This window comes from Apaloderma vittatum, unplaced genomic scaffold (genome assembly GCF_000703405.1).
Source record: "Apaloderma vittatum isolate BGI_N311 unplaced genomic scaffold, ASM70340v1 scaffold8685, whole genome shotgun sequence".
Classification (NCBI taxonomy): domain Eukaryota; kingdom Metazoa; phylum Chordata; class Aves; order Trogoniformes; family Trogonidae; genus Apaloderma; species Apaloderma vittatum.
Genome location: NW_009715436.1, coordinates 18,632 through 30,097, shown reverse-complemented (window position 1 = coordinate 30,097; position 11,466 = coordinate 18,632). Strand labels below are relative to the sequence as shown.

The following is an 11,466-nucleotide window of genomic DNA, read 5'->3' as shown; positions in this document are numbered from 1 at the left end:
GAGGGCCCCCCCCGGGCTTGCCGGGGAAACTGAGGCAGGGGGACTGCAGGAGCGCCGGGCAAGCAGGAGCTGCTCCGTGGGGTTGGCTTTGGGGACAAGGGGCAACTGCGAAAGATTCTCTTGGGAAGGGAAAAGATGCCCCAGCTCTTGCCTCGGCTTTAGCTCCGGCTTCACGTCAGTGTGTGGGCGATGAGGGTGGGTGGGTGGCCGGTGGGTTGGGAGATTTTGCCGGAGCCGCGGCAAGGAGGATTTCTACCTGTTTTGCTGAAGGCTGGAACTGCCATTCGAGGTTTATTTCTCTTGTTTACACAGAGATAAAGCAGCTCTGATTTATGTCCGGCAGGACTGTGCACTGAGATGAGTAATCTGTTTTCTTAAGGCTTTTTTTTTCTTTCTTTCTTTCTTCTCGCTCTCTTCCCCTGGCAAGAATTGCACCGGGTCATTCTCTGAGCTTGTAGGTTTTCCTGTTAATCTGTAATTTTGATCATTGACGAGGTGAGGGAGCAAATATTTTCCTCTGCAAATTGCCCTCATGTTCCCTTCCCAAAGACTTAATAGAGAAACTTCCTACGGCTAGGGCATTATTTTTAGGAAATTCATGGAAGGACTTGTCTAACACTAGAAATAATGAGGAGTAATTAAAACTCAACTGATGTTGCCAAAGTCCTGGAAACTTCCCTCCCCCTTTCTCCCTCTGATGCCCCATTTTTCTCTTCCTGTATTTGTTTACCAACTTGCTGAGGATTTAACAGTCTGGGGTCTCCTCTGTCAGCAGGATTGAAAGTTTTGCTGTTGCCTGGAAAGAGAGGGAAAAAAAAAGCGCCTTTAATGAGGAATAGGAGCCTGGCACAGCTTCCTCAGAGAGTGGAAAAGACAGAGGCCAGCTGATGCTTTCCAAGTACTAGGAGAAGGTGTATGAAAAAGCAGATCTGTGTCTTGAAACCAGCTATTAAGTATGGAAGCAGAGTTAAAATGTGAGCAAGAGCTTATCTAGGCATCGGCACTTGGTCTCATTTGTAGCTGCAGCTCCCGCGTTGCTTAGTTTGGCTTGGAAGATCTTGTTTGGGAGGGAAAACCCCATCGTTGCTCTGGGGCAAAGCAGTGAGGAGATGGCAGAGCCCAATGGAGAGTCTGTCCCAGGAGGGACATTTTTCCAGGAACACAGTCCCGGCCCTTTGGCTATCTCTCCTGGCAGGGAAGCAAGTTGCTCTCTGGTGGGGCTCCAGCCAGGCAGTGCCCCCAGGGCTGCCATATCCATGTGCTGACTCCCTGAGAAGATGCTGTCAAGCTCTTGCCTCCACCTGCTTCCCATTTCTCCTTTCCTATGGCCATGTAAGTTTGCCATGCCCACAGGGATATTTCAGCCCAACGCTGAAACATTTGCTGTCCCCACTGCTGTCCTCACCAACCCTTGCAGCCAGGCTCTACATGGTCTCTCAAAGCCAGAGCACCTTGGTATTGGTTTGTTATCTTTCCTTTTGGCTTTGAATGCTTTGAAATCTGGTGGAAACAGCTGTCTGAGCGAGGTTTCACTTGCAAAAACATACAGCACCTCCTAAGCACGGCTATGAGGAGGAGGTTTCCTACCATTTATCTTCTCACCTCCTTTGCTTGAAGATCACGAGATGCTAATTTGGCGGTTTCAGTCATAGCTGACTTCATTCCCTGGTTGACCTTGAACTCCATTAACCTCAACAGAAACCTCACGGAGAGCTGGACCATCCTCTTCCAGGCTTGGGCTGGGAACCCTGACCCCAGCCGGAAAAACAAACCACAACTAATAAATAGATGTGGCTGAGATAACAGCCAAGGGCAGAGCAAGAGAGGAGGCAAAGCGGGCCAGAGCAGGTGGTGGGCAGCAGGGGCAGGAGCATCTCCTGCCCATCAGGTGGGGTGGGAGGGCACCAAGCTGTGTTCACCATCCTCTTCCAGGCTTGGGCTGGGAACCCTGACCCCAGCCGGAAAAACAAACCACAACTAATAAATAGATGTGGCTGAGATAACAGCCAAGGGCAGAGCAAGAGAGGAGGCAAAGCGGGCCAGAGCAGGTGGTGGGCAGCAGGGGCAGGAGCATCTCCTGCCCATCAGGTGGGGTGGGAGGGCACCAAGCTGTGTTCTTCCTCTCTGCCCCCCCCCCGAGCAGTGCCCCCAGCAGCCTGCTGATGGGATGGAATTTCAGCTGAAGTACGCTGCTGATACAAGAGGGAATTTCCGCCTGAATTCCTCCCACTTGAGTTTTGGCCCTGGGACCTCGCAGTAAACACGGCAAGTGTCCCTGCAAGGAGATGGAGGGGCTGAAGGCTGTTGTTCGGGGCTGAAGGCTGTTGTTCGGGGCTGCTCTCCTGGCTGCTCACCCAGGGGTGCCACTGTTTTCCGGACTGGCACAGGCGACGAATCAGTCAGTCAGGCTAATTTCACTGCCAAGAAGAAAAAAGAGCTTTTTTTTTTTTTTTTTTTTTTTTAAAATTTTAAAATAAACGCCTCTTGCAGTAAGGATTCAAAGAGCTGGAGGTCTTAACAAAGGACAGTCCCCCTTCCCAAACCCAGAGGAAGGAGATGAGGGCTGTCAGCAACAGAGCCGGCGTGGAGCTGGCTGTGGATGAGGAGTTTGCACGTGCTGGAGCACGTAAAGATTATTTGCTGTTTATAGCAGAGATTTGTCACCTGTGAGATGGACGTAGTGTGCAGCTAGCATAAAGCTCAGACTGAAGTACCAATGCACTCGCCCTGGGGCTGCTCAGCCTCACAGATGCAGGTGACAGGGGCTGGGTCTGAGGCTGTTGGGACTGGTGGGGAGCATCCCCCACCTGCCTCGCCTGCAGAGAGACCTCATCTCTAGGCAAGGGTTGGTGTTTCCATCAGCAGAAAGAGAAAAACGCTGTATCTGGATAAATAATAATTAAATCCCAAAGGGATGTGACTGCATGGACAAGGTCTCCTTTCAGTGCTGATGTGACACCATTTAAGGATGGGTTTGACTACATCTGAGTGCTGTTGCCCAAAAGCGAGTGGGAGGCAAGAAGCAGTCGCCCCAGCAAGGACTGGGAAAACATTTCATCTTCTCATCGCCCTGCCCTTGAGCACCTCCCATATCCAGGAATACGTCTTGCAGTCTTCCCACCCAGATCACTGCTTATGTCTGGCTACAGAAAAATGAACCTGTGAGTCTGTCTCTCTCCAGTGGGGCCAGGGATGCCACAGACAGTTCCTGGCCATCCCCTCGACTGCCTGTCCCCACACCAGCTCCTGGTCTTTGAGCTGGAACCTGTTGTTCTAAATATCTCAGCCCTCAATTTCTCACCATAAATACACTTGCTGCTCTGGAAACTTGTTGAATGGTGCATTTTACAGAAACTCATGCCAGCAGCTGTTTGCTGTGAGAGTAACAACCAAAATTTACACCATCCCTGGCGTGGGGTTGTTATTTTACTGGGCAGTATTTGGAAAATAACCTGATGTCTGTGGCATCTGGGAATGGAGAATAAACAGTTGGCTGAAAACCCTCTGCCTTCCTTCTGCTGCCACTTTGTGCAAATATCCTCCCTCGCTCCACTGTCCCCCCATCCCAGAGTCATCTGTGTCCCATAGTCTACATAAATGCATGTATATATGGGGCCTCAAAGCTGCAAGGCACCATGCTGCACGTGCAAACATCAGCAAAGCTGCTGTTATTTGCACTTTATTTCAATGCTATCACCCAGGTAAGCCTGCCTGGATTAAAAGCAACACGCTCTGCTTGGCTGGATGTTGCTGAAGCTGGATGGGTGAATCTCAGCACGTACAGCCTGAGGATGTATTTCTAGCATGTGTCCTCTTTTTTCCTCTGCAGCCCGGGGCAGCCTCCAGCCGTGGTCACAGGGTGTCATCGCGGTGGTTGTGTTTCTAGTCCTGGTGGCCATCGTTTTTGTGGTCAACAGGTTCTGGTGTAAGGAGAAAGTGTAAGTGTGGGAGCCCCGGGGTTTTGCTTTGGGTTGGGCTCAGCTGCCTCTGCACGGGTCACTTCCAGCTGCTTTCGTGGCCAAGCCAGGGCTGGGAACGCCACAGTTGCTGTGCCGGGAGCTGGGCAGGGAGAGCAAAGACTCCCTGTCCTGTTCTCCCTGTCCTCTTCTCTCTGTTCTGGTCTCTGCTCCCTGTTACTTATTGCCAGGTGCGAGCTTGCACCATCCAGACGCTGCCGTCAGAAAGCACTGTGCTGGGGACGGGAGCTGCAGCATCACGTCTGGTTTACTCAGGCACGTGTTACAGGGGGTTGGCCTGAGCCTGATTTCCTATGGATTTGGGGGTGCAGTTTCCAGGTGCACTATATCCACAAGAAAACAAGCCCAAAACAGCTTTGTTTGCAAAGCGTTCTGAGACAAGTCATTAGAAGACACCAAGAGGAGCTGGGAGAAGAGGGAGGTGGCTGAGCTGTGGCAGCATTCTCTGCCTAGAGCCCATGGCACAGGCAAATAAGGTGGCCTATTTCATCAGGAAAAGGCTCTGTGGGACTGGTTACCTCTTGCTCATTGCCAGCCAAGCAAAGCCACAGGCTGCTGCTGCCCCTGCTCAGCCAACTCAGGCTAACTGGCCAAGTTGCAGTAACTTCATGGTGAATCTGAGCCCAAAGTCTACAGGGGGTGAAAATTAAACGGGTCCTATAGCCTGGTTCCCAGATCCTCTGCACCATCGTGGATGTTTTGGGCTTTGCACCCAAAGGTGCTGGAGTCTTTTTGTATCTGTGCATCCCTGCAGGCTGAGGAGGTGGGGATGTGGGGTGTACCCCGATGTTCAGTAGATCAGCTCCTGCCCTAGATGCATTTAAAGGAAGCCCTTTGGGATGCATTCAGGGCCAATGCATAATGCAATGTATACATACATATTTGTATGGTCTGATTTGTAACTGCAGTCTTTGTTTCCCAAAGAGAAGCCTTTATCCTCAAACCGGAGGAACTCCTAGCCCATGGACTGGGAGGCAAGGATGAGGTTTCCCACCTCTGCCCGTGCCTGGCTGCCTCTTCCCAGCCAGGAGGCAGAGGATGCTGAGGAGGGCTTGAGGGAGGATGGTAGCTTGTTTTAATTAATCTGGCCTCTCTTCAGAAGAGTGGGTAGCGAGGCTCGGCAGCCTGGCACACTGCCAGCTCCATGCTGTCACTGTGACAGCAGCTATCAGCTCAAGCCACTGCCTATTTATGCCAGTCTGTTCCTCAGAAAAGCCTCTGAAATTGCCCTTGGGCAATGCTGGAGGAGGCAGGGACATGTGCACAGGGTGGACCTTCACCCACCCCCTGCAGCTAAACCCTCCAGCACTGCTCGCTCCAGAGCTGAGCATTTAGGCTCCAGTTAAGGTTGAACACCCAGTCTCTGCCCCGTGGTTCCTTCTGCAAGTGATCCAGACTCACACTTGAGAGAAAGCACATGTGCACCCCTCTTGCATCAGGGCAGAGCCCAAGCATTTCTCTCCCTGTCTGTTGGGACCCATAAGGGACTATTTTGCAACACATTACATAGAAGAAGACTGGAAAAACCAGTTAGCGGGAGAAAACAATCCCATCTATTGACAAATGGGTCTTGCTGGCTGCCAGCCCGGCACTGGGAGTACCAGCTCCAGAGACAGGAGTTGGCGCTTGGCATGGCCCCTGCAAACCTGTCAAGAGAATGTCTCTCCTTGCCTGTGTGCTGCTGGGAAGGAGGCTGAGCTGAGTGTCCGAGGCCAGGATCACACATCCAGATCCCTTATTGTCTGTGTGGTGTCAGAGCAGTCCCTTCCTCTTTGCCATCACCATTGCAAGTTGCTCCCCAGCACAGCTGCTCTGTCTCAGTTCCTCTCTTCTCCTCCTCCAGGGAAAACGTTGAGACAGTGGTGGGCGTCGAGGACAAGCGGGAGGCTGTCACGTCCAACGGCCATGAAGGGAGATACGTAACCGCTGCAGCCGACTTCAGGTGAAGCACTTGCTCAGACCCTCTCACCATGGCTCCTAGGCTCTGTTACATTACCTTGGGGATGGCTTGGACATGCAGAGCTATGGCCTCTCCCACTCAGGGGTCTCACATGTCCCATGCACCTGATTTTGGTGCTTTTATCTTCTCCAGAGGTTAAGGAGAAGGCAGCGAGGGAGTATTCCCTCCTCCTCAGTCTCTTCTCATTCCTGTGGCTGAGCGCCGTGGCCCATCCACCACCTTGCAACCTGCTACATCACATTTTTATTCTTCTGCATCACGCCTGCTACAGTTCAAACAATGGAAACCACCAAAAGTGGCCATAGGCCACCACACAGATGCCGAATATCAAAACAGTCCTTGCTAGAAATTAGAGCAATTCCCACCTTCTGCTTGTGTCTCCTCCTGGCAGAGAGACTACTCCTGCCCTCCCCACCCCTTAATCAATGCTCGTCCAGCACCAGCAAGGTCAGGGCCTCCATGGTGGCTTTGAGGAGACGAGTCTTGCTGGGTGTGAGCTCACCGCTATGCTTCTTGCCAACACAGGTCCAAAGAGAATGAGCACGCCTACGAGAACACTGTGGAGCCTGAGGAGAGAGTGATCACCACTGCCATGTAGCAGGTGCCCCGGCCAGCAGCCCTCATTCCTCTTCTCACTTTGCTTCCCACTGTTGCCATGGGCATTTTCGCAGGGACCCTCTACACCAGCATCCCCGTGTGTGGCGGCTCCCTGACCTCTCCACGGCACATCCGTCTCCTGATCTTTTTCATTCCCATCCGTGTGATGTGCTCTTCTGCCTCGGAGGCTGGTGTCCACACAGGCATCGATCCCCAGGAGAGGTCTGGAGGTGCCACCTCTCCTACCTGGTAGTCAGCCCACCTGGTTGGGGAGGCTGATGTCGCTGGTCCTGTGAGGGTGCTGACATGGAGAGGTCCTCACTGGGTGCCTGGGACGTCCCCACACCCTCAGCCACCCTCTAAGAAGATGCTGATGGAAAATCCACTCTCTTGTCCCAGTTTCACCCTCCTTTTTACAACTTGCACCATGCATTTTAATGTCAGAACAACCCTCCTCCCTTGTACATATCTTCCCTGTGAGCAATAAAGAGAATTGTTGCCCATACAACAGCAAAGAGGATTGTTTTACTAATCACCCAAAGGACTTTGTGGCATCTAGAAGCACTCCCAGCCTTTGGGCGGTTTGAGAAGGGCAGGACACTGAGGAAAGTGGTGCTGGGACGGGAAGGCTGCTCAGATGTGGTCAGCACTCCCATCTCTCCTGTGATCTCTCCTGGGTAGGATCCAGCTCTTATTTCCTCATTTGGATGAAGGCAAGAGTGCTTTTGTGTGTGTCTGTGTGTCAACAGGGGAGAGAAAAAACTGGAGTATTTTTTTTGCTCGGCATTTGGACAGCCTCAGGACCACAGGGGCAGGTGAGCGTCATTCCTCTCCATTTGCCAGGTGGGGAAACTGAGGCACGGCACCAACGCAGCACTTCCCAGCACTGCTTACTGGGTGAAAGGCAGTACTCTCCAAATCCCACTTGCCACGGGGCACACACCCACAGCCAGCTGGGGACCATTCCCAGGGCTGGAGGCTGTGAATGGCAACCCCCTACTGGCGTTGCCAGAATGTGGCTGGGGGCTGCTCTGGGCAGCACTCATTCTCCTGAGAGCAGCTGGCCATGGCGCAGCCTACTCCTGCCAGGCTGTTCATTAACCAGAGTCTGTTTTTTGCTGGTGGGGCAGCGCTGAGTCTACCATGGGTGCAACAAGCACTCCTGAGCCGTGGCGTCTGCAGCTTGACATGAGAGACCCGTAACGCGTTGGCCTTCCCTGGACATCAGTTGCCCAAATGATGTGCAGGGATCTCCCCTTGACCAGCAAGGAAGGAGTTAAGGGGCTCTGCAATCAACAGCAGTCAAGAGGCTGCAGGTGGAGCAGGACTGGGAGGGATAGGATGGGGAGTTTATAAGGGGGGCATTTTTAGCAGCCCTTGGGTTTGGAGAAAGTGAAGTGGTTTTGGGATTCTGCTGTGCTTGAGGCTGTGCAAATATGAAGAGGAGGACATCAGGTGCCTGAGCCACCTTTGAGCATCGAGGCAAGGGGAAATGCTAGATGAGCTGTGAAACTGCAGCTGTGATGGGTTTGGATCTGGGAGGAGCCCTGACCTCTGCAGGAGGTGCTTTGGAGGCGTTTGTAGACAGAGGTGCCAGAAACAGGCAAGGGGGTATTGGGGCTGGAGGTACTGCTTTGCCTCTCATTAGCAGAGTTCCTGCTCTGTGTGTTTCAACCCTGAAGGGGCTTTCCTGCTGCAAGGGCTATCCCCTGCTCCTCTGGGCTTGCCAGTAACCTTAAAAGCCCTGAGCTTCTCCTGTAGGAGGTGTTGTCCAGGCTCCTTCCCCAGGCAGGGTCTTGCAAGACACCCTAAACCACCAAAACCCATTGGATATTCCCCAGAATGAAGCTGTGACAATCCTGGTGCGAAGCTCAGCCCAAACCAACCAATTCCCACTGCCAGGAGCCCCCTCAGGATGGAGCTGGGAACTGGAGCTGGACGCTGGTGCTGCTGTGAGCTGCTGGCATGCTTTCTGCAGGTAAAGCTGTCAATATCTCTGCTGGGTGGTGACCCAGAAATTCAGGCTTGGGAGTTAAACAAAAGCCTTCCAGTAAGAGACCCACCCTGAAAGGCATCTGCCCGAAGAGCCTCACGTAGGCAAGCGGTTTGAAAATGCCCGCAAGACTCAGCATTGAGAAATCGCAGCTCCAGCCGAGAAAGTGCATGGGGGTAGAAAAAAACAGGCAGAAGGTTTGGACGTGTCAAGACCTCGGGTACAGAGGCACGACAGCTGCCATCCCCAGCATATCCCTTCTGGGTAGAAGGCAACAGCTCTGAGTAGCTAGAGGCTGAGTGAGCCCCAGGCTAGGTCCTGGCCTTCCCTGCTCATACTCAGATGGATGCTGCTCCCTTGTTTTTCCCTCGCAGGTGCCAAACGTCACACGGGTTTGGAAAAAAACAAGCTTCCCGGAGTTGAGCTGCAATGCTTCGCTCAGCAGGGTTTAAGGAGGATTAGTCATTGCGCGATCCCGCTGCGTCAGCACTTGGGCTGAGGGCTGGGGGTGTGGTGAGAGGAGGGGAACCCATTAATTTTTACCTCTTGGTTGCAAAAGGAGTTAGAAACAGCATCCTTGTAATGAATAACAGCGGGAGTTTATTCTGTGCCCTGTGCACACCCTGAATGTGTGATGAATGCCCTCAGCTGTGCCCGGTGCAGCTTTGGAGCTGGGGCGTGTGGGGGGCTTGGTGGGTGCCTTTCCCCATGGACACCTCCCATGGTCGTAGGTCCAAGGAAGCAGAAGGATGAAGATTTACCACGGCACATTTTGGGCTAGCCCAGGAACCTTGATGCTTGGTCTTACCCCAGACAGTGCCTCTTCAGAGTTCACTTTCCCGGGGAAACAAAATCTTTTGCAAGAGCTGCTATAGCACCTCTTTAGTGGAACCTCACCTCTGCACAGTCTGTGGTGCCATCCTGCCTCAGTTTCCCTTGTCTGTCAAGCATGACCCAAGGCTGCCTATGGGGAGGGGGTTGCCTTCCTGCAAGCTGTGCAGCCAGCTCATGGCTGCTTCTTGGTGTGATCCTAAAAAGAACAAAAGGGAGCGAGCATAAATGAAATTTATTGTTGAAAAATCTTAATTAGATTTTAAGCCCCAAAGGGAGAAAAGTGAGGTATTATCTGACACAGCTAATGAGTGTTAAGGATCCATTGTTATATTTCTTGTTTACCTTTCTGTGCTGGCTGATACGGCCCGGATCCTCGCCTGTACTGCCATAATTAGGATATCTCATCTCTCGCTGATAGGGTCGGGGATGCTCTTTAAAGCACAATGCTGTCTCATCCCTCCCTGTCAGGATGAGCATGATCGGGAAGGCAGCTTCTGGCATTTCGGTGCTCATGCCCACCACCTTGACCCTGTGAGCTGAGAGATGGCCTCCAGAGCCAGGGCTCCACCTCATAGCCCCAGGTGATGGGCACCTCCAAGAGCCTTGGTGACCTCTCTGAAGGGCCCTGAGCCAACTTGCTTGGGGTCCAAGTCCTTCCCAGCACCTCCCTTCAGCACAGAGAGTGACCATGTCCTCCACCCTGTCCCCATGCCCACTGATGAAGGGGAACAACACCCATGGGTACCCCATCCCATCCCTCAATCTGTAATGCTGGTATTTCTGAAGACTGTGGTTCAGGAAGACGTTCAGGGTTGCGACCTGCTGTGGTCAGGAGAGTCTCCTTTGGGGCAGGAGATATTCAAGGTGGTCTTTTTGTATCACAAGATGTATCACAGCTTTCCTTTGTGGCCTAGGAGTGTGCACCCCATCCCCTGGACCACCAGATAACACAGCATCTTGTTGAAAGGTACCTTCAGGCTTCCCTGATGTCACTGACGTTAGCGAGGCTTTTTAGCTACAGAGATTTAAGATGTTTCTTCTCCAACTGTGACCACAACCGTGGCGAAGCTTGGGCAGGTGGACACCTACCTCATGGCCTGGATGTCCAGGCACAGCCCAGGAGTAGCTGCATTAAACCACTGACAAAGGTGAGTTGGCACTGTCCGGCCCTGAGGATATATGAATTATTCCAACGTGGTTTAATTAGAGACCTGCTGTATGCAGGTAAATTGCTGCTGGAAGGACCACCAGCTCCAGCCTTGGCCCTGAGCAACGTAGCCAGGGGTTTATGTCCTGGCATTGGGTGCCTTGACACCCAAGTGATGTGATTTGGACCTCCAGAAGCAAAAAGGAGCCTGTCCCACCATCGTGGTCCTTCGGTCCAGGGAAGGAGCCCAGCCACCCAGGTGGGAGCCGGGATCATGGTGTGTAGGGGTGACAGTGTGTGGGCAAGGGGGCTGCAAAGTTTTTGGTCTCGATTCAAGCCACTGAAAGCCAGAAGTAAAATACCATTCATTGTTGGTTTATACACTCGTAGTAGCCAAACAAACATCCCCAGAGCCTGTCCTTATCGCTTTATTACACCTGCTAGAGTGAATAGATTAAAGAGGATGGGGGAGGGGGGAGAAAGCAGAAGAATCCGGCAGAAAAACTGGGTTTTGGGATTGTTAATTATTCTCTGGGGTTTCTAATCTTTAACTGGCAAACAGCATCACTAACTGTCTTAAAGCCCCTCCTGGAACATCCTGATAATAAGCCATCTGCATGAAGGCACCCCGTTATCTGCCCTCCTCCAGCCGCCTGTGACATGGCTGGAGTAGGAGATAATGAATGTGTGGTGTGTAATAACGACACGTCATTCATGATTATCGGCCTGATACCCAACCTTTTAGCTCCATTGTTTGTGCTTCAAAAAAGAAGAAAAAAAATAAAAAGGAGGAGGGAAAGAAGAAAAAGGGGAATTTGTGGTGCTATAGGCCGTCCCGGGGTCCCTGAAGTATCTCCCTGCCAAGGGGGCTGGCTCTTGTAGCATCTCCCAGAGGGTTTGGTGGTACTCTGGAAGGATTCACCAGTGGATTGGTGGCTGCTGTAGCCATGGTGATGAA

The 11,466-nt window shown here is 52.4% G+C and overlaps 1 protein-coding gene across 1 annotated transcript in view; it reads left to right on the top strand.

The window, feature by feature from the left end:
• PDZK1IP1 (PDZK1 interacting protein 1) overlaps positions 1-6,535 on the top strand; it is a 6,634-nt gene extending 99 nt beyond the window's left edge. The window contains exons 2-4 of the mRNA XM_009869144.1: positions 3,822-3,938; positions 5,821-5,919; positions 6,463-6,535. Coding sequence (XP_009867446.1) covers positions 3,822-3,938; positions 5,821-5,919; positions 6,463-6,535 — 289 coding nt within the window. The remainder of the gene's footprint in view (positions 1-3,821; positions 3,939-5,820; positions 5,920-6,462) is intronic.
• Positions 6,536-11,466: the final 4,931 nt, after the last annotated feature.